Genomic DNA, 22,648 nt, shown 5'->3' with positions numbered 1-22,648 from the left:
CAAGAGACTCAATCTGGGGTGTGTGAAAAGCCCAATTAGTCAGTCTGGCATTTCATATATGAATTATTAGTTTTAAAGAAAAAGTACTTCAAAAAGCATTAAAGTTATTATAATGAACACAGTGGGAAAATGCGTAAATATTAAAAAAGAACAAGATCTGGAATGGTAAAATTCCAAAGTGCAGTATTTTCTTCAGGTGAACGAGATATTAAAAGATGTAATGTTTCATCAAAACCTAAGAACTTTGTACAATATTTATAACAATAATATACTGTCCAAGAAACGTACTGTGCAAATGACAAATTTAAGCTGCTAAAACAGTCAAATCAAAATAAAATGATCTCAATATTTTACAACTACTAGTTCTTTAAAGGCTATATAGTATTATCTTTGTTCCTTTTGAAATTGTGTGTCTCCCAGATTTGGAGGACAGATAGATATAAAGTCCCTTGAACCTGGGATCCTGGGTGCTATACTGTTATATGATTTATGACCCTTGGCCAGAAAGACACTAAAATAGTGAACAAGTCCCACAAACACAGTGAAGCAGTGAACAAGTCTCATGAATACACTGAAATAGTCTCAGAATATATGATGAAATGAGCACAAGTGTCAAGTTTTTTTCAGCAATAGTTGCCTCCTCCTGCAGTACAGTTTTCTTGTCACATTTCAAGCCCCAAGATGGTCCATGGATCTATGTTGTAAGTAAATAGACTAAGAAATGTGTCTCTGATTCTGAATTACAGGGAAGAGTGGAATGTATGTTTCCAAGTGCATGCCAGTCTGTCAAAGGACATTTCACTGACTAATATTTCTTCAAAAGTGAAATTTTTTAGTTTTCATTTATTTGAACAACCAATTATCACAGTATTATTAAACTTGCCATAATCAGACCTTTAGGCTTGTCAGTTATTCAATCATGTTTTCACAGGATACCAGTATGCATTGGGGAACTTGTGTGGAAAGTTTTTTTGATGTCAATGCAACATAAGACTGGGTTATATTTACCCAATGACCTCAGAATCAATGTAAATATTCAATGTACCATGATAAACTTCAACAAAATTTCTGCTGATAACTTACTGATTGAAACTTGTGATAGGGATACACCTACAAAACCAGTGAGGACCAACTCCATTATTGCAAGTTAAAAAACTATTCGCTATTTGACCCTGACCACTGGTCTTAATTGGTTGTAAATCTTTAAATGATGTCCCCAATCATCTGGCATTTATGGAATTGATGGTAAAGTCAGGGGATGATCCACTTATGCAACCAGATGTTGTCTTTACTTATAAAAGAAATTTAAACCAATAGACAGATTAACAGTGGTGTCACATGACTTAAATGTACTTTGGTTAGCATGGTTATGTCAAGATATACAAATTTATCTACCATCTACACTTTCTTGTTCAAAGACATAGTTAGCTCGAGGTTGATATAATCCCAGCAATATGATATCCTCTAGGATGGTGAATACATGCAGCAAGAAAAACTGAAAAGAAAAAGTATCAATTGGATTGCAGCACATATTCAGTCTGCAGAATTACCACAATAAACAAGTCATCCACAATTAAAAAAGTACATATTACAACAGAATTACCACAATAAACATGTCATCCACAATTAAAAAAGTACATATCACAACAGAAAAAAAGAAGAAATGACACCATATTTTTTTTCTCTTCAAATTGACTATCCTTTTACTTTTATTGCAGGCTAGTGAAACACTGCACATCTGTTTATTCCTTCATTCCCAGTTGTTATCTTTGCATTTTTATATACATGCCTATTTGTAAAATACATACATGTCAAGAATCCATATACCTTTCTTTTTGATTAGGAGCAAAATAATGTCTTTCTGGTTTCATTTAAAAAAAATCGCTCATTGGGACTGACACTCTACTGTCCAGAAAGAATTTATTGGAATTCAAGATAAGATCATATCTTCCTTTTAACTGTTGAGTGTTGAAACCATCTATGATATTCTTTCAAATTAGCCAGTGTGGCAGCCATACTGTCTGTAAGATTGGCACCATTTTCTGTCAAGATAAACTAGACACCATTAGAAGATTTGTTTATGAAAACCTCATCTTGTTATGGCCATCTATTCATGAGAATTCACAGCAAGATTTTCAATGTTCATTATGGCAACCATATTATATATGAAATCAGATTGACACCATTTTTATTCCAGACCAATTAGATATTGTAGTCAGCCTCTTGGGGAAAATCCCATGTTGATGACTTTCCATTTCAGAGGCAATAAAGAGTTGAAAGGTAGCTGCTGTAGTTAGCACATTGATGTCAGATTGTACCATTTTCATTAAGTACCAGCTATAGTCTGACAATACAAACCCATTTGTTTGTACCCCCCTACCGATTTAAATAATGGAAACCTTTAATGTGATAAAAAGTGCAAGGAACTTAGTCAATTCATTCAATGATTTATAGTTTCTAACCTGAATGTGAGTAGAGTGGCCCTAACACCGTGATTATCTGTGTTTCATGCTTAACAGAAGTTTTCAATGTAATAGATGGACATGCTTGGATCCATTTCCAGTTCCTGGACAAGTCCATTTTCATCAAATGGGTGTGTCACAACTACAGATGTACATACATAAGTCGTCTGATTTCCAATATTTACAATGTCGAATCAAGCAAAGGAAAATAATGACAACAAATTTGCTTTTCACGTGGATTTAACAAGTGGTTTAATTTGTCTGTTCATGTGTGCAAAGGGATATAATTCCAAACTCTAAGCGTAATGTTGGTGAACAGTATGAACTACGTCATTGTGTTGTCTGATGGAAATAAACTTGCTTATAGTGTACACAATATGGTGCCGTGTTAGTATGGAAAGTCCGTTAAGCATGAAATGGTTCAATTAACTTAGTTCTGTGCACTTTTTATCACAATAAACGTTTTAGTTATTGAAATCGGTAGGGGTGTACAAACAAACGGGGAAGTATAGTCAGACTATAGACCAGATCCGAATTCTTCTGGTGAAAACCCAATGTCGATATGACTTCACATCAGAAGGAGTAACAATAAGATTTTCAAGAAGGTCTCCATGGTGACCATATTGAATATCAGATTGGCACAAGTTTTCTTTTAAGACCAACCTAATACCTTAAGAAGTCTTCTGGTGAAAATCCCATGCAGATATGATTTTCCTTTCAGAAGGAGTAGCAATAACAAGATTTTTTAAGATGGCTGTTGCAGGAACCTATGATACTGACTCTCAAATCAGCACCATTTTCATTTAGGACCAACTAAACATCATAAGAAATCTTTCAGTGAAAAGCCATTCAGGTGGAGTAGCGATAATAAGATCTGTAGGATGGCCATTGTGATGGTTATAATGGGTTTCTGGGCTGCACCATTTTCATTTATTACCAAAGAGACATCATAAGTTTTCTGGAGAAAACCCTATGCCAAAATAGCTTTCAATTCAGGAGGAGCAGCAATAACAAGACGTTCTAGATGGATGTCATCATGGTAGCCATATTGGATGTCAGATTGGCTTCCATTTTCATCTAGGACCAACTAGACATCATAAGAAGTCTTACAGTGAAAACCCCGTATTGATATGATCATTAATTATGGAGAACAATAACAAGATTTTCAAATGGCCACTGTGGCAGACATACTGGATGTTTAAGCAGAATAATTTTCATTTAGGATTGACTAGACTTTTAAGCCTTCATAAGAAGTCTTCTAGTGAAAAACCCCATGTAAAGATTGCTACTATGTTAAATGTCAAATAAGCACTATTTTCATTTAGGACTAACTAGACTTGAAGTCTTCATAAAAAGTCTTTCAGTGAAAACCCCCCATGTAAAGATTGCTACTATGTTAAATGTCAAATAAGCACTATTTTCATTTAGGACTGACTAGACTTGAAGTCTTCATAAAAAGTCTTTCAGTGAAAACCCCCCATGTAAAGAGTGCTACTACGTTAAATGTCAAATAAGCACTATTTACATTTAGGATCAACCAGACATCATAAGAAGTCTTTCAGTGAAAACCTGATTTTGATATGACCATCCAATCAAGAGCATAAGTAAGAATAAGATTATCAAGCTGGCTGCAGTGGAGGCCAAAATGGATGTCTGAGTAGCACCATTTTTACTTAGGCCCAACAAGACCATGACAGTAGCAAATGCAAACACAGACAGACATCAGACATCAGACAGACAGCAGGTCAATCCCACATGCTATCATTATATGAGCAGTAGAGCTAAAAGTTAAGTTTGGTAGTTAGAAAATGTTTATTTTCACTCATTTCTCCACCCACTCCCATCTATTAAATGTTAAATATCCTTTGCTAAAAAGGATTTGCAAGTATTACTGAACAAAATGATGTAATATGACAACAAAATATGCACTCACTGTATAATAACAAAATTGGTCTATGTCTAATATAGCTTGTTGTAAATATGAAGCTGACCTGACCACGATACGTAACCAGGAATTAAAAGATAGTCATTACTGACTCATGCTTTCTAGTCTATGTCAAGAAGACACTTATAATATTGATGGAAATTGTAAGAATCTTAATAAGCATACTGTTACCTAAATATAAAATCTGGACTGGTCACAACATTCAGAAAATTCATATATCATTTTTGTTTAAATCTCTAGTTACTGCAGACCATTTTTTGTAAGCAGTAAAAATTAGGGTTAGTTGGGAAATTGGACAAATTTTTTGTTAAGGCCGAAGTAGCCTCGTTTCCCTATTGGTAGCCTCACTAATTTGATCTGGTCGGCTGAATTGTTTCCTCAAACAGGAAAATGGAACAACCCAGCCTAACTTATTTAATTAGCATGTAAATAGTACTGCAAAGCCATGTTTTCCTTGGGACAAGGAATATTGTTATTAAAACTAGAAGGAATTGTTTCCTGATAAGTATTAATTGAATATGGAATAAAGTACATTTCGTATTGCCTTTGTACATTACCATCACAATTGTCAGGTAACTGAATAATACAGATAACAATCATCCTGAATCCTCTTTCTCTCATATCGGGGCATATTTTATTTCGATCATGAGGTGCAAGAAGAAAATGTGATGGAATACATGTCTTTAGGTTGTCTATTCAAATGCACATATATGTGTGTGTGTTTGATTTGGATTTTTAACATAGCTTTAACAATTTTCAGCCATATCGCTACGATGTCTGCAGTGTGGCAGTTTATAGTGATGTCTAGCACTGGGGCATAATGTTGCAGACATGTAGCATGATGTCCCACCCAGTGACATTATCCTGACACCAGGCTGACCAGTCCTAACACTAACCTCTTAATGCCGAGCGCCTAGCAAGGCAGCTGTTAGAACCATTTTTGTAAGCACATATATGTAATTATTGATGAACTGGCATCATTTGGCAATGTTTTAAAGCCCTTTATGCCAGATTGCCATCTGTAAAGTTTGACAAAATTAAGTCGAGCAGCATTTAAGAAGAAACCATTCAAATGTAGTTGTGGTTGCCAATATGGCAGCTGATCAGCCTCAACTTTATGAACTTGAAAGCTCTCTATGGATATTTATGCTGACAAAATATTACAAAAAGTGTCCTTCCCAAGGACACACTAATGATGCTGATCCTGAGGTTGGCCTGGCTGGGTATCAAATCTGTGACCCTTTGATTATAAATCTGGCCTAAATAAGCTACAGTGGTCACCCCCCCCCCATCACCATGTGCAGGGATTGTCCTCGGCTTCGCTAATGTCACAAATTGCAATTTTTTTCCTTATTGGCAACAAAATATACCACCTGGTGATTTTTTTTGCGACAACCTTTTTGGCTGTTTAATCTGTACATACAATCATAGATTGGATGTGGAGACATTCAAAGGGACCACAAAAGGAAGCCAAAAACTTGGATACCCAATGCACTGGAATCTATCTGTTACATAAACAAATCCTTTGTATTGACAAACCCATCTTTACAGTGCATTGTTAATCATAATCCGCTTATGCTGACATCTGTCCTACATACTGTATGCTGTAACACATTCGGTCATGCTACCAGACTCTACCTACAATTGACCGACCTCTGAATATGCAAACACAACCAGCTACAATTAACTGAACGGCCACTAATCCTTCTGGTTTTTTTTAAAATGTACCAATAAAATAGTTTTGCTGAAACTTCATAGACCACTGACTACCTTCAATGTGAGCTTTATGTTGAGGAAAAAAAAAACAATAATCTGAAGGAAAAAAATCATACAGAGTGACAAAAATACCTTAGATTACCACTATGACACGTTCTGACATAGGACCCTCTATCATACTATATAAGAGAGAAGGTATGTAACTTCCAAATACTTAATTCCACCCATGACCTTTGATTTCTCTCTTTAAAGGCACACGACCATACTCTATGGATTGTTTTACTTCTGAGATATAGTTCTATTCATCTGGCTATCATGGACTTTTCTGCATTGTACCAAACTTTAGTTACAGGCTCCAAAACATACAATGTTTACGAATATTGACTGTTGAGACAAATCCGAGCTCATGTGACAACCAGTGAAAAGAACTACAGGTACCATGTTTGCGACTCTTCGATACATCCCTTCTTTAATTATGGAACAGTGGTATATGCAAAAGTAAGTTTTTACTTACCATTAACTCGAATCAACTTTAGGAATCCTGTTCCATGGAAGAATTAGACATTGTCTTCTCCACAGCATACATCGTAAACAAGCGACTCTACTTTCAAAACAGGTAAACCATGCGAAACACGTCAATGCCAAAATATGATTGGCTCAAAAGGTTATACTTTAATTATACTCTCATTAATTTAACACATTCAAATGATTCCTAACATGGTACATGTAGCTCTTTTTACCGGTTGTCACATGAGCTCAGACCGGTGCATAGAAACACCGAAATGCTCTGAAATGCAATATCGTATATACCAAACCTGGAAATTGTGAACTTTGCGACATTTTTGAAAGAAAATAACACTTACTATTAATAGTGTCTATTACAATTTTTACGTTAAGTTTAATGCTTGAAAAATACAAACATATCTCAGGAGTAAAACAAGCCACAGAGTATGGTCGTGTGCCTTTAAAGACGGAAAGAGCAGAAGGAAATCAAAGGTCATGGGTGGAACAAAGTATTTGGAAGTTACATACCTTCTCTCTTATATAGTATGATAGAGAGGGTCCTATGTCAGAATGGGTCATGGGGTTAATCTAAGGTATTTTTTTCACTCTGTATGATCATTTTCCTTCAGATTATTTTTTTCTTCTTCTCAACATCAAGCTTGTGTCGAGCACCTGTGCTGTGTATAAATACAAAGCAAATGGAAAAAATCTCAATCAGAATTATATACTGTCAACAGTGCAACATTATCATGGGTAAATGTAAGTAAGACGTTGCATGTTCATCGTCCCATCCTAAGAGTAAGTTAATAAAATTAACAGCATTTGGATTTATTGCAAATTCATCAGACAACAATCACTGAACCTGATGTTATGCCTGACAGTCCAACATCATCTACATGTAGTGATGATAGTAATACTTCAAGTGCAACACCACATCATGATGAACGGATCAGAAGTTCCCAAAAATTTCTCGATAACTGCAAACTTGGGCGTTCGTGGCTGAGATATGATTCAAAGTTAAAGCAGATGTTCTGTGCTATATGTATCAAGGCACAAGTCGTTGATTCATTTACAACTGGTTGTGATATTTTGAAGAAGGAGTGTGTCATTAAACAGGAATCCAGGCGGGGTAAGTAATATATGGTAATTTTGCTCATTGATCTTTTAGTTTTGCCATCAATCCTGTGTTATGACTCCAGGGACTTAAACTACGCAACATAAAATAGCAAAACCAACATGTTTTGCATAATTGAAAATAATTTATTTCTCAAAATACAGCAATGAAAGAATTAAATTAACTTACAGCATGGTGAAAGAATTCCTATTTCCTAAAAGTCCTTTCAATTCCAGTAATTCCAAGAAATGTGAATATGTTCCAACGAAAAATGCCCCTTCTTTGTTGAAGTTTCAAATGTACAGAAAGATTTCCAAATAATTCAAATAGGTGTTGAATAAATTTAGTTAATACAGATCAGTTATTCTAGTGTGTCATGCAAAACATAAATTTTTTCAAAACCAAGTTGTGAGATTGAATCCGAAGACAAGCAGATTGGGACTTACCATGGGTAAGTTTTTTGCGGCATATTTAAGCACTGCTTTCACCAAATATTCACTGATTTTTTTGGGGGTCCAATACATGTGAAATTCTCAAAAGACATGCCATTTCTCCCTGTGGAGTGCATTATTCCCCCCTCTCCCCAACGTGCCCCCATTTTATATTCTGGTCAGCTGTGCCCAAACTGCACAATAGTTAAAGGTTAGACTCACGCCTCTTCAACATACTTAAAAGAAACTGCCTGTTCTGCAGTGAGTGAAAGCACTAGCAAGTGACTGACAAATAAAGAATGCCTGTTTTTGTTATAATAATGCCTAAAATGGGTGTGAATTTATGTTTACAGTTCAAATGTGGTCTCAAGCTACCATACATGTGATAACTATTTCCCACATTTTATATCCCATCTTATTTCCTTATTGATAACTCATATATGCATATAACACTGCTTACTAAATAACATATTTATTCCAAAATAAATTTTTTTTTTTTTGGGGGGGGGCGCAGGTATGCTCTGTGATATGTTTCTTCGTTCCTTCTTTTAGTTTCATGATGGTACTTAATGCTTATATATATGGTACACATTAATGTCAGGTGTTGACTAGTGTAAGTTTCACTGATGGGAATGGCAATCCTAGTTTGCTTGTTGAGAAAAATATATAGTATTCGGTGATTATTCTTGGGATTTAGGAAGCAATTCACTACAAGCAAAACAAGTGCAGTAAAAATAAATTTCTGAACTCTTGGTTGACGGAGATGTACCTTGTGAAGCTAGCAATGGGGAGGGGGGCATTTAATTCCTGAATACATGAAATCAACAGTCACATCGTAAGTCACTTATTTTACATTGCAAGGTATGATCATAGTTTTGTAGTATTAAATTGCCATTAACTAAAATTCCTTACAAAACTATTATTTGTAAAATAATATATATATATAATATAGATTTGCTTAATACCCGATGTTTCTATTAAAAAAGAGAGGGAGTGGCTGTATATGTCAGGAAAGTAGATATTTTATAATTGACAATTCATTTATTTCAGGTGATGCTGAATGCAAAGGCCATGGAAGTAGTGCAAAACAGTCATGTAATTATTTAATTTGTAACATTATGGCTGTATTGCTTGTTGTCAAGAAAGTAATAATGATCCAATTTTTTTTCAATTTTCATTGCCAATTACATTAATAGACTTGGAAAAATATTCACTAATGTTCTGATGTTCATTTTTTGACAATTGGTGATTTTGTTTGCAACAACTTTTTAAAAACCAGGACCATCCCTGCCATGTGAAACATCTCTTATAGACATTTCTTTAAAATGTAAAAGATGTTGTCATGAAGACATTTTTGTCTTAAAATTCATGATACTCAGAATATATCTGTGTCTTAATGAACTTATGAAGACATGATCCAAAGTAATCAGAAAGTAACTGATTACGTTAAAAGTACCATATATACTCATGTACAAGACCAGCTGCAAACAACATTGTGTGCCAGCAGATAAGGGTCTATATTGTTCATTCTACTGATTACTCTTTCCAAACTGCCAAGACCCAGAACTTCTGGTGCAGTATGTGATAGCCAATCTGGGTCTATGCAGCTGCAACAGCCCTAGAGCAATTGGAACTGCAAATATAATCCGAGCCTTCCAAAGTAACTGAAATATAATTGATTACATCTGATAGCAGGTAAAAATCTTTTTTAATAGGCTTAATTTAAAAAAGTTGATGACTGACCTTTTGTCTTGTGTGTGAAGAGATAACAAACAGATACATTTATATGCCAAAGTGGTTGCTATATTATGATTATGTTGAGGTGGATTTGATAACTAAACCCTGGTCTTGTTTCAACTTTTATATCCAGGTCCCAGAGTTTACATACGACTAAACCATTTATATTTGTTTATACACCTTCCTTCCAGTTTTAAAATGATGGTCTCTCGGAATCTCATAGGACCTAATACATTACTTACCATAAAGACAATATCAGCATTTTCATCAAACACAATACCAAGGACTCCAACCATCAAGACAAAAAGGTTCATATAGGTGTAGGTTGATGATAAAAAGCCAGGCATGGCAGCCCTTTAAAAATAAAACAAACATATAAGCATTTTTTCATTTAAGTTTGTCATGCTAGTGACTTCCCTAATATTATAAGCATACAATTGCTTAAAGGCACACTAGTTGCTAATGTAAACAACTATGATCTGTTTAACCAACTACTACTTTTTAGAAACATTCTGAATCTGCTAGTCTTCTCTAGATTTTCCACCATAATATCAGTGAGAGAGAGAGAGAGAGAGATACACAGGTTAAGTAACTGCTAACCTGAAATCTACAACCAAGTGTCATTTATAGAAATAAAAGTCATTCTAGCTTAAGTGAATAATGGCAAGTTCCTAGCTGAAAGGTTACTATTTTCTTGTCTATATAACTTCAATCTCTAATGGTGAAACCAAGTTTTGGAGTAAAATGTTTTTTTGATAAACTTACCCAATCATAATATGATAGAGGTCCATACACTATCTCACAAATCCAGCCTTTTCAAGCACAGAAACCATTTTTAAAAAAACACATCTTTTGGCTTGTTTTAGCAATATAAGTGTTAAAATGTCTGCTAACAAAGACATTAATACTCTATTATTCATCAATAACAATTGGAGTGTAAGTGCACATTTTTCCTGGAATGTAAATTTGCAGGAAAGACAGGTGACAGGGTCTTGGGAGGTGCCATCCATAATATGATCTGTTTAATATTATATAACAAATCTTTTGTATTCCAAAGACTGCTTCCTTTTCCAAAACATTATCTGATCATGACAGGCTTGAAAAATAAGTAACAGGTGATGGAGTTAACTTTCCATAACCCTCAATTTTCTAACAAATGGGAAGCATCCTCAGAGATCTCGGAAATGCTTAATTACTCATAGCTGGACACCAATTTTTGATCTGGGACGCAGAAAATCACTGAGGTTGGAGTTATCCGTATGCATGTAATAGGTGTGCGGCAAAATTCAAAGCCTTGCCAGACCTGCTTCAGCCACCTGCTTTGTGGGAAAATGTGTTTATCAATTAGCTGTGCTGATAATTACGACAGAATTCAGTGACTGAAAGACCCCTTGATACATACATACATGTTGCCATTTTATAAGAGTACATAAAAAAGAACATGCAATAGGTGAGCGGCAAGTTCAAAGGTTCTGACTGGCGGCCGGGTTAGGAAAATGTACTGATACTTACAGTGTTGTTGTTGTTGTAGGGTTTAACGCCATTTTTCAGCACATGATAGGCTATACATGGCGGCCAGCATTAATGGTGGAGGAAGAACCCGGGAAATCCACAGAAAGAACCACCGACCCTCAAGAAGCTGCTGGCAAGCTTTCTCACATAACCACATTGGCTGAATCCGAGACTCGAACCTATGCAGACAGAGGTGAGATGGCAGTGATCCGTAACGGAAAGCGCTTTAGACCACTCGGGGCCCCGATGCGTACAGTGATTGAATTAAGAGGCAGAAAGACCCAGAGATGTTTAAGAGGTACATTGACTGACCATACCATATTTTTTTTAAATGTCCCTCGCCTTAGCCCGGTTAGTTCTAATGTTGTAGCGAAAAATGTATTCATCAAGGCATCAGTTGCTAGGCCTAGTTTTGATATCAGTTACGTTGACAAACAAACTCTTGCCATTCACAAGCATTATGTTTTGATAGCTGATTGACCATTAACCCTTTTCCAAGTAAGGTAGCAACTATCAGTTTCCTGCATGCTATCCTTTGATGATAAAACATACAAACTTGTGTTTTAAGATCAGAATCAGTGATCTGGATATATATTAACTCCCTCTTATACACTATTTCTTCATAAAATTAGTTTGAAACTGTAAGTGAACCAGTAGGCCTAACAGGAAATAATGGCTGACTTAGCTAAGTCTGGGATGTACCAATTTATTAGATAGTCTGTTTTCTTAAATCATCGGGCAAATATATTCAGAAAAAATATACAAATCATTGAAACCAAAGCCTAGGTATTATTTTATTAAAGATTTAACTTTAAAATGCAAATTATGTAGGTCAGAAATGTATGGGACAATGCTATGTTGTGGAATTCGTGAGATGCACTTTAAGGTCTAAGCTGTTTTCTGACTTGACAAGTAACTGTGACAATACGGGCAAATACAGCAAATCAGATACATGTACTATTTATTTGCCTAAAATTACTACAAGTAGTACGTATACAAATAAATAAACCATAAATTTGCGATCCCATCAATGGACTGTTGTAATAAAGCTATATTATAGTGATTACATTATGAAAACCTCTCCATCTAAAGATAGAAGCACCCATGTCTGTGTTGATTCTGTAGGAAAGAAGGGACTGCAACTTTTGATGGTGGGACTCCTATTTTTACCAAAATGGGAGTCCTGGACTCCTAGTTTTAAAATCCTAATGAGACCTCTGAACCTCAACTCTCATATGAGAAGTGGACATAGGATAACTCAGTTTGAGTAAGTGACATTGTCTTAACACAATAACCCCTAGCGATGAGTTAACGTGGCTGGAGGTAGTAGCCTGTAACGTCATGGCCATGCATGATACACTAAAGTGGGTGGTATTATAGAAAGGTAGACAGATGTAGCTCTACAATGATACCAAATAATCTGGAATATCTAGTTGCACTACAAAATACAGAGGGAAAAACCTCATTTTTGGGGCCTGATTTTTTTCTACCCAAAATTCGCCCTTGGTCAGAATTCGATTTTGTGTCTGGATTTTAGACTTTTTGGTATCAGATCTAAGGCAAACTGGTATGAACTGCAAACAGATAAAGGAACCTTTGCAAAAACTAGGATAAGATGGGCATTTGGAATAAAGAATGGTCTCAATACAAAAATAATTGCTCCGTCTAGGCAGTATGTTATTGAAATATCACCTGGAATTTGGTGTTTTCTGATCTATTCAGAAATAGTTTTCAAAATGTGTTTCCTACTCGATTTTCAGACGAAAATGACAAAAACGTCCAGGGGTTAATGTGTCAAAGAAAACAAATTTGCTCCCACAAATCCAGTGAAAGTAGAATAAACTGCATTGTTTTTAAGCTGCTGAAAGAGTTAGGTACTGTATGTAGCCTGTTGCACTGCTGGCATATGCTCCATTAGATCAAATTGTGCCGTTTTAGTTAGAAGCCATATCAAGGTAGAATTACTTCAAGTCCACATGTAAGAAATTCAAATGGTGTTGAGTTAACCCAATGATGCCAGGACCAAAGAACCTGCATGGAAATATCATCATTTCCTTTATTTCTTTTAGAGATATGAACAAGCAACATCTGTCTCTTCTGATTTAGATATGTTTCATGTATCAAGTCAGGGCTTAGATGGGGCCCTGAGGATGCCCTGGACAAGAAGGGTTCCTGATGACAGTGATTTCAAAATAAAAGAATGATTTTCTATGAGTGGGATACTCTTCTTTTTAATGAAACCAAAGCATCATGAGAAAATATGAACTATTATCATGGAACCTAAAGGTCTGAATTTCACTGATTTTAAGACTAGTAAGCAAGTCTAATATGACGTAATTAAGCAAGGGTGACTTGTGCAGCAATGTCAAAAACCCAAGATTGGTTTCATTTGAGACAGGCACAATGATTGAGTCCTGGAGATATTTTCACCATACAGTTTCAGATACCTGTCCATGGATAACAGCAGGTAAACTTCATTAAAAGACTTACTAGAAGACCATATCTTCTCCACTTCATCCACCTGTGAGGAGCTGGTGCATCTGATATGAGGCATTAATTCAGCTGTAGCTCAAAACTACACTGGAGTCAGAAAAGACATAACATATTATCATCTAGAACACTCTAAGCAGGAGAGTGGCTGGGCATCACTATGTCCTTTAGGAGAAGTAACGTGCCTTCACGACTGGGAGAAACAGCACCTTTTCTCATACTTGTTTGTTATGTGAGATGGGGCTCTATGTGTTCTAGACATTCCAGGATAATGATGAGACCACTAGTCTTTCCTGAATGATGCTATGCTTCATGCTTTCCTGTTGGATGCCACGTACAGAGGAGGTGATAGCGAGTCACAAGTTGCCACTACTCTGCATTGAAGGTACAGTAGCCCAAAGAGGCATAAGGGACCAATTGCCTTGTGGTGAAGAGCCCCACATCCCATACAGAATAACTGGTATAATAGGATTGGGGGGGGGGGTAGTAGGATACAGATCCAATCCCCATTCTCTAGTTTGGGCTCACTAAGCAGATTCCCAATCCTGTACAGGGTATGATGGTAGTGTGGGTAGAAGGAAAATCGTTGTCCAATCTCTATCCCCATGCTGTGATGCCTCTGACTGATGACCAGTGTAACATCAGTCACAAATACAAGATGAATAGTGGCTGGTGTCCAATCAGGATGAAGTGACTGGTGACTATACAATGACCACTCTGATTAACTGACTGCTGCCCAGTACCTGGTCACCAGACAGGGTTCTCGTTAGATTTCAAAACTAAAGAGCCATCTGACCCTTGACACAAAAACGGTATTGAAGCGTGTAAATATTTTCTTGATAACAATCCTAATAATAGCACACTATCTAGTGAAGATATTTGTAAAATAATAAAACTTATGATGGAAAATAATTATTTTTAATTTAATAATACGAATTACATACAAGTAATGGGTACATCAATGGGTATTAATATGGCTCCTTCATTAACTTCCCTTTCATGGGTAAATACAAATCTCAAGAGTCATTTGTTCTGAGTCCTGATACTGTAGCCGGGATTGTTTTTTTATTTGTGGAGCAAACTGACGCTCAAGATTTCTTGTTTTGTGTTAAATAAAGGGAAACAAATGTTCAGTATTTTGTAACTGATGCTCAAGATTTCTTACAAGTTTAGGAGACTTATTCTGTATATCACAATTGATACAAAATTTCTGTTTCTTTGGAATCTGAGGGTCAGAATAATTATCACTGGCAGGTCATTTCTGAGACTGTGACAGGAAAAAATTAAAGTTCTTAAGATATTGTGATTAATTACTATGAGCCAGTATATGATAATTTAAAGATTGAAGGTGTACATATCCTCATTATCATTCATGAAGGTGAGGTGCTGTTCCTCACATTCACAAAGGCATGACATGCTACCTTGAATATGTTGGATGTGGTGCAGTTCCCCCCTTTTGGGAGTGTGCAACATGCTACCCCGAGAAAAGCAGTGCTCCTCCTTCCTCATGGAAGGCAGCAACATGCTACTAAGAACATGAGGGATGTTCGACTTCTCATTCTGGGAGTAGCAATTTACTCCTTGAACATTCATTCCCTTCTTCTGGAAGGGCCTTACCTATCTCTGAAGAGACTGATTATATAGGTGCATGTGACCCAGGAGTGTTCTTCCAAGCTGGAGAACTAGTTTTCTTACAAAGTGTTCCTTCTTGGGGCTCTGTAAGAGATAAACCTGAAAATTCAAACCATGAGAGGGACTGGTGTTTCCTTTGCCCTCAATATGTCTGGAACCAATTATATTCAGACTTTTTTTCAGTTCATTTGTGCAAATGGTACAACAATTCTAAGGTGGTCTTTGAACATGTGAGGCAGTCAAGGTGAGTGTTCCAAGGTTCCTTCTTGTGGCAACACTTTTTCAGAGACTATCCCAGCATTGTTTCTGAAATAAAATCTACCTAGAAAAGAACATTGATAATAACAATATTATACAATTTTCACAGAAGAGACTCACCTATTTGTATATCCTGTTTGATTTATACACCACAGTGTATTTGTATGGAGTAGACAATTGTTTTCTGAATCAAAAGTTATTTGAAAGAGAACAAAAGTAAATAATACTGCATTATTTTCACATGTGAAAGTCACCTGTCTGTATGTAATTGTCCAACACACACCAGTCTTCTCACTTTGTTATCTTTGTAATAAGGAAAACATTCAGTTGTTAACCTTTACTGTTAACAAGGCACAACGCAGACAAACAGGGGGCCCCTGAGTGGCCGAGTGGTCTAAAGCGCTCTCCGTTACGGATCACTGCCATCTCACCTCTGTCTGTGTGGGTTCGAGTCTAGGGTTCAGCCAATGTGGGTATGTGAGAAAGCTTGCCAGTAGCTTCTCATGGGTTGGTGGTTCTTCCCGGGTTCTTCCTCCACCATTAATACTGTCCGTCATGCATAACCTATCATGTGCTGAAAAATGGCGTTAAACCCCACAACAACAACAACAGCAGACAAACATAATAATAAAGCAACAAATCATGCATTACAATGCTGAAATAGAAAATACACTGAATATGTTTAAACAATTATTGCAGTTGGGCAAATGTTGCATTACACAAACAACTTACCCATGAAGCAAACGTTTTGTGAAATTAGAGGGATGCAACCTAACTCCTGTGTAATAGTTTATAGTGATGTGCGTGTGATTTGGATTTTTAATGTAGCTTTAACAATATTTCAGTCATATCACTACAATGTCTGCAGTGTGAAAATTTATAGTGATGTCTAGTACTGGGGCACCATGCTGCAGACATGTAGTATGATGTCCCACCCAGTCACATTATGCTGACACCAGGCTGACCAGTCCTAAAACTAACCTCTTAATGCTGAGTACCAAGCAAGGCAGCTGGAAGTACCATTTTTATCAGTCTCTGGTATGACTTGGCTGGGATTCGAACCCACAACCTCCTGCATCTGAAGCGGATGCTCAAACCACTAGGCCACCAGAGCAGTCAATGAGTAATGGAAGGACATCTAATTTATTATGATAGGGTAATGTATTTTAAAAAGAATCTAGATTATCTACACTACAAGTACAACTTAGCTGCTAAATGAAAGTCTTGGCTCACTTTGCCCACTTATCACATGGCTCCACACAATTGAAAACTGACAAGCTACTCAAAAACAATGCAACATTATCTGGACTATATGCTCTTTCCAACAATATACTTAGTAATTTTCTACCTTTAAAAGCAACACCTGTCCAGTGCCAGGAAGTAAGAGGTTTAAAAAAAGTGGATATATACAACACTGGACAACAAATTTTTACAAAAGTCATGTTACTGAAATAAAATTAGTCAATTCTTATCAATTTTTATGTGCTGAACACGAATATGACAGTCAAATTGCAAAATTGGCTCTAGTTTTTTTGTAATCTGCAAGAAATTAATGTTTACATAACGAAATGCATTCCAATAGTAAAAGGTCAACTGTAATAGCCTACCTATAAAAAATCAAGTCATTGACTACATCTTAGATTTCTTCGCCTGTCTCTTGTACAGCTGTTCGGGAGCATCTCTGAGGAGTGTCCAGCAGTAGTCAGCCAGCATTGTAGTGGACCATTTTCCCTGGTATCTTTGTTCCATTGTTGCGATATCTTGATGAAAACGTTCGCCGTGTTCATCACTAACAATACCACAGTTGCTAGGAAAGAAATCCAAATGGGAATGAAGGAAGTGAATCTTTAGAGACATATTGCAGCCAAGTTTCTTATACTTCATCAACATGTCTTCTACTAGTTCCTTATAGTTTTCTGCCCTAACATTTCCGAGGAAGTTTGTAGAAACTAGGCGAAAAGCATTCCATGCTTGTTTCGCGTCACCTTCCAGCAAGTTGTTGAACCGGTCATCTTTGAAAAGCTCTCGAATCTGAGGACCCACAAAAACTCCCTCTTTAATCTTTGCTTCGCTGAGTCGAGGGAATTTTTCATGCAGGTATCGGAATGCTGGCAAAGTCCGGTCAATGGCTTTCACGAAGTTCTTCATCAAACCTAGTTTGATGTGAAGGGGTGGTAGCAAGATTTTCTGAGCCTCAACCAGAGCTGGGTGTTGGATATTCTTCTCTCCAATGGCTACATTCTGCCTGTGAGTCCATTCCTTCCTCATGTAGTGCATTTCCCTTGCTCGGCTATCCCACTCGCATAAGAAACACATGTATTTTGTATATCCTTGCTGCAGTCCCATTAAAAGGGCAACTACCTTCAAATCACCACAGAGGTGCCAGCTGTACTTGTTATACTCAATGGAATTCAGTAGCTGCCTTAAGTTATCGTATGTCTCTTTCATGTGGACAGCATACGCTACTGGAATAGATGGAAGAATGTTTCCATTGTGCAAAAGCACAGCCTTGAGACTCAGTTTCGAAGAGTCCACAAATAGTCTCCATTCTTGTGGGTCATGAGTGATTTTTAAAGCATTCATGAGGCCCTCAATATCGGAACAGAATATCAGATTACTTTCCTTTCTGAAGAAAGGCTCCAATTGCTGGTGGCGCTTTCGATATGCAGTAATTGTGACATCTTCTTCTAGAAGATTCCATTGTTGGAGTCTTGATCCTAGCAATTCTGCCTTGTTCTTTGATAAGTCCAAATCACGAATCAGGTCATTTAGTTCTTCCTGTGTTATTCTGTGTGGGGTTGATGATGCACCACAGTGAAAATCTGGATCACTGCATGCTGATGGACCAGGAGAAGAGCAGGTCGACTCACCTTTGTCTTCGTCAGATGAATCAAGAGAATATTCTGCTGGAGGTTCTGGAATAGGAAGTCCCTCACCATGTGGAACTGGTCTCAATGCAGACGGAATGTTTGGGTAGACTATTCTCGACTTCTTTCGCTTCATTATTCCGCCGGAAAGAGGAGGAACCAAGCAGAAGTAACAGTCATTTAGGTGGTTGCTTGGCTCTCTCCACACCATTGGGACTGCAAACGGCATTGATGACCTTTTGCAATTCAACCACTGTGAAAGCTGTGTTGTACATGTAGCACAGCATATATGCGGAGCCCAAGGCTTGTCTTGGTCACCAACCTTGCATCCGAAGTAAAGATGATATGCCTTCTTCACTTGAGAATTGATACTTTTCTTCTGGTTGGCAAATGTCACTTCCCCACAAATATAGCAAAAATTGTCCGCGGTATTAACACACTTTCGAGGCATTACTGTTCTTTATTGTACGTAAATGGATAAAATAATAAGTTTTATGTAACAGTAGCTTGAACTGTCTCGCACAACGTCTAAAATATTTTAAATGCTGAACCTATCTGATTGGGCTTTATATAGTACACTGCTTACGTCAGCTTCAGCAGCCGCCTGGCATTAGTATAATAGGCCTACACATGTATAGTACACTGCTGACGTCAACTTACTTCAGCAGCCGCATGGCATTAGTATTGCATTGCATCAGAAAATGATGCAATCAATAGTGGATGATGTGAGCATGATGGTATTATGCAATGTTACATCATTATTCCGGATGTTGCTGCAGTCCTACTGGAGAAATTTACACAGTGAAACATAGAAAATGAGGTATATGAATATCTTCAAAACGAGAGCCAATACAAATTTTTCACGGTTATATTCGTGTTCGGCACACCAAAATACTACAGATTAGGGCCTTTTCAAGTCAGTAATGATTTCACTGTTGACCAGTGCAATCTAAACAAAATTTCTAAAGTTGAAGTCGATAAGGTCAATATTACTGATAAAATCAATATTCTTGAATGATCTGCACTCAGTACAAGTCCTGGAAACAGCATAGATTATATACGATTGTGCAAACAATATACAGTAAAAAGAATAGAAGTTATATATCAGTCTTTAATTCTAAAATGTATTTAAGCCTGGGATTAGATCTACCCATTTACATCTGAATTACTCCAACCAATATCTCCCTCTCCCCATATTATTTGTAAATTCAGTGCATCTTTATACAAATTTAAATTTATTATCCAATATTTTGTTAGTACCCATTTGGGAACACCTACCCATGATCTAATAGTTCAGCTTCTTATTAGCACAGTACATGCATACTTAATAATCAAACTGTTGCTTTCGTGTGAAAACAGTATAAGAAAAGTTTGACTATGCACCACACTGACATCTAATGTGTTTTGTTACATGTTTTATTTTCTTAAAATGCATGCTCTGAGCTTACTTATGTCAGTGTCAGCTTGTGTGCTTCTAAGTTCAAACTCTTTACCATTTCAAGTTGTACATTTATCTTTTAAAGGTTCTGAATAATCAAGTGAACATATATTTTCCTAAGTGCAAACATTTTTTTCTTTTATTTGCATAAAATCAGCTTCGTTAATAAAGGTATTTTGTTTTTTATATTTGATATTATCTTTCTTAATATTAATGTTAATTTTTTAATTGTTCATTCTTGTCTATTTTGTATGTCTGATGACTGATTTTACTTTCTGTAACACCAATGAAATAAAGATATCAATCAATGTCTCTCACAATTATTTATTTATCTATTGTATTTACCAGTACTGAAGGTTTTTTTTCTTTCTATTTATAGCAAAAGCAATAATCTTGAAGTATAAATCATAAATGTAGAATCCTCACGTAAGACTCAAATGACCAATGATTGATACATATATCTTTAAAAAAAAAAATCCCATGGCAGAAAATCCTGAGTAGATGGGTATCTAAATATAAACAGGTAAAAGCACACAGTTCTTTCAATCCCACAATGACTCACATGGTATGGGAGTTTATTTTTAAATATAATAATCTTTGTTATTTGAATGTATTAAATGCTTAAAACCTTGTCTCCAATTCAGGAACACTCGAAAATGATCAAAATCTGGTTAAAATACCTACAATATTTTGGCTCAAATGCTTGAGATACGACAGAAATTGTAAACAGATGACATCTGAGTCTTATTGTAAAAAGACAATCATAATAATGTGAATTCATTTAATTTCATGTGTATTCATCTTTATGGTTTTGAAAAGCATTACAAATTAATTGAAACCAAAATTTGTGGATATGTATCTCATATTAACGTGTTTTCTCAAGTCACTTTTCACATGGGGTAATGACAAGCCCTATTTCTCTGGTAATATGTCCGTTAATAAGGCTTGTTCCTGCTTAACTTACCCCATCTGATTCCTTTTCCACATGCAACAAGATGCCCCTAAAAGTCTACTCATTTTCAGCCCAATTTCTCCCTCTTATGAGACTAGCAGCAGTTGTAAAAACATTTACACAATAAAAACAATAATAATAATACTGATCACATAAATGTACTATAAAATGAGGCACCCTTTGTACCATGGGATACATGCTAAAAATACCCTTTCTGTGAGAATTATTATCATGCTTTCTGAACGAAACACTATTGGAGTCACTCATTTTCAGTTTCCGGGGCCTTAAATTCTTTTCTATTGTCATATTTAAAACATCATGATTAGAATATCAGGATTAAAAATATGGGTGAATTCACTTTATCAATTTACAACTGAAAACTTACCATACTGTAAGAATGAAGTGGATAATAATCACAGCCTGAAAAATAAAATAAAATTATTTGTACTACACCAGGTAAATTGTATTTTTTTAAAAAGGATTTCATCATTTAGTCTTCTGTCAAGATCCCAATGCTACGTAAACAACACTTTTGAAAAGCTTGGAGTTCCAAACGCATGTGTACATTTCTTGGAGTCAACTGACTCTACCTATGAGGTCAAAGAGTAAACCTGAAATATATAACCTCAGTTGAAAGCTAATATGGTAGTTCCTAGAAAGAGATATGACTCCAACCATTGTCGAGACAAAGCCGCATTTTTCTTAACAATCGTCATTGGTTGACAATAATTAGAGGTATATGTATAAAGTCATCCTGCATGCAAATAACTAATAAACTTATTTCCTCACATACTGTAAATTATATAACTTAAGTCAGTGCAATCATCAGTGGTACACGATTCTTGATTCTAAGGTAAATTCCTATCCTGTAGTTTCTAAATCAAATCAAATGACAAAGAGAACAAAAAAACAAAAAAAAAAATAACAAAAGTAAGAAACGACATAATGGTTTATATTTATGCCAGAGTAGTAAATTTAAAATAAAAAAAACCACTTCATATTTGACTCAAAACGAATAAATCACTTGTAAAAAGTTACGGCTTTTGCTTTACTACTGAGTACCTGTCAATAACATACCAAAATCGACTTATGTTAGTCTCCATTTAATATGTACTTAACATCTTTGATACCTGGATTATTTTTCAATGAAAAGTGTACGCTTTTTTTTTTTTCCTTTCTCTTGGTATCTAATTCAGCAGCCATTGATGCTGGATCTTTCTACTTCCTATTAATACGGTTCTAAAAAAATCAATACGTGTACTAAATTTTTATGCAATACTCTGCTCCAGATATACTGGAAAAACAAGAGAAAACAAAAATGCATTAAAAATCTGCAAACCTTCAGGGTAAACTGTGGAGGGTTCATGGTGAAAGAGCCACGTAAACCTATCTTTGTATAATTTGAACGTTCCTTAGTATCGTCTGTAATGTTTACCCTGCATCACGTGCCCATCCACAACATTATTCTGAATCATTTAGACGCTTTTTTGTAGAAGCGAGATAATTTCATGAAAAGCATCTTAACGACTTTATTCCCTTTAATCTATAACCCATAATTTTGTAGAAATACCCAAAAACATTTATAACATT

At 36.0% G+C, this 22,648-nt stretch overlaps 1 protein-coding gene across 1 annotated transcript in view; it reads right to left on the bottom strand.

Annotated features, from left to right (window-relative positions):
• LOC149781769 (type-1 angiotensin II receptor-associated protein-like) overlaps nt 1–22,571 on the bottom strand; it is a 41,607-nt gene extending 19,036 nt beyond the window's left edge. Inside the window, exons 1-4 of the mRNA XM_089935914.1 lie at nt 22,398–22,571; nt 21,444–21,478; nt 10,152–10,263; nt 1,396–1,495 (exon numbers count right to left, since the gene is read on the bottom strand). Coding sequence (XP_089792040.1) covers nt 1,396–1,495; nt 10,152–10,263; nt 21,444–21,478; nt 22,398–22,424 — 274 coding nt within the window. The 5' untranslated portion in view covers nt 22,425–22,571. The remainder of the gene's footprint in view (nt 1–1,395; nt 1,496–10,151; nt 10,264–21,443; nt 21,479–22,397) is intronic.
• Nucleotides 22,572–22,648: the final 77 nt, after the last annotated feature.

The sequence above is a fragment of the Sinohyriopsis cumingii genome, chromosome 15 (assembly GCF_028554795.1).
Source record: "Sinohyriopsis cumingii isolate HCF-2022 chromosome 15, ASM2855479v2, whole genome shotgun sequence".
Lineage (NCBI taxonomy): Eukaryota > Metazoa > Mollusca > Bivalvia > Unionida > Unionidae > Sinohyriopsis > Sinohyriopsis cumingii.
This window is presented reverse-complemented; position numbering and strand designations above follow the sequence as displayed.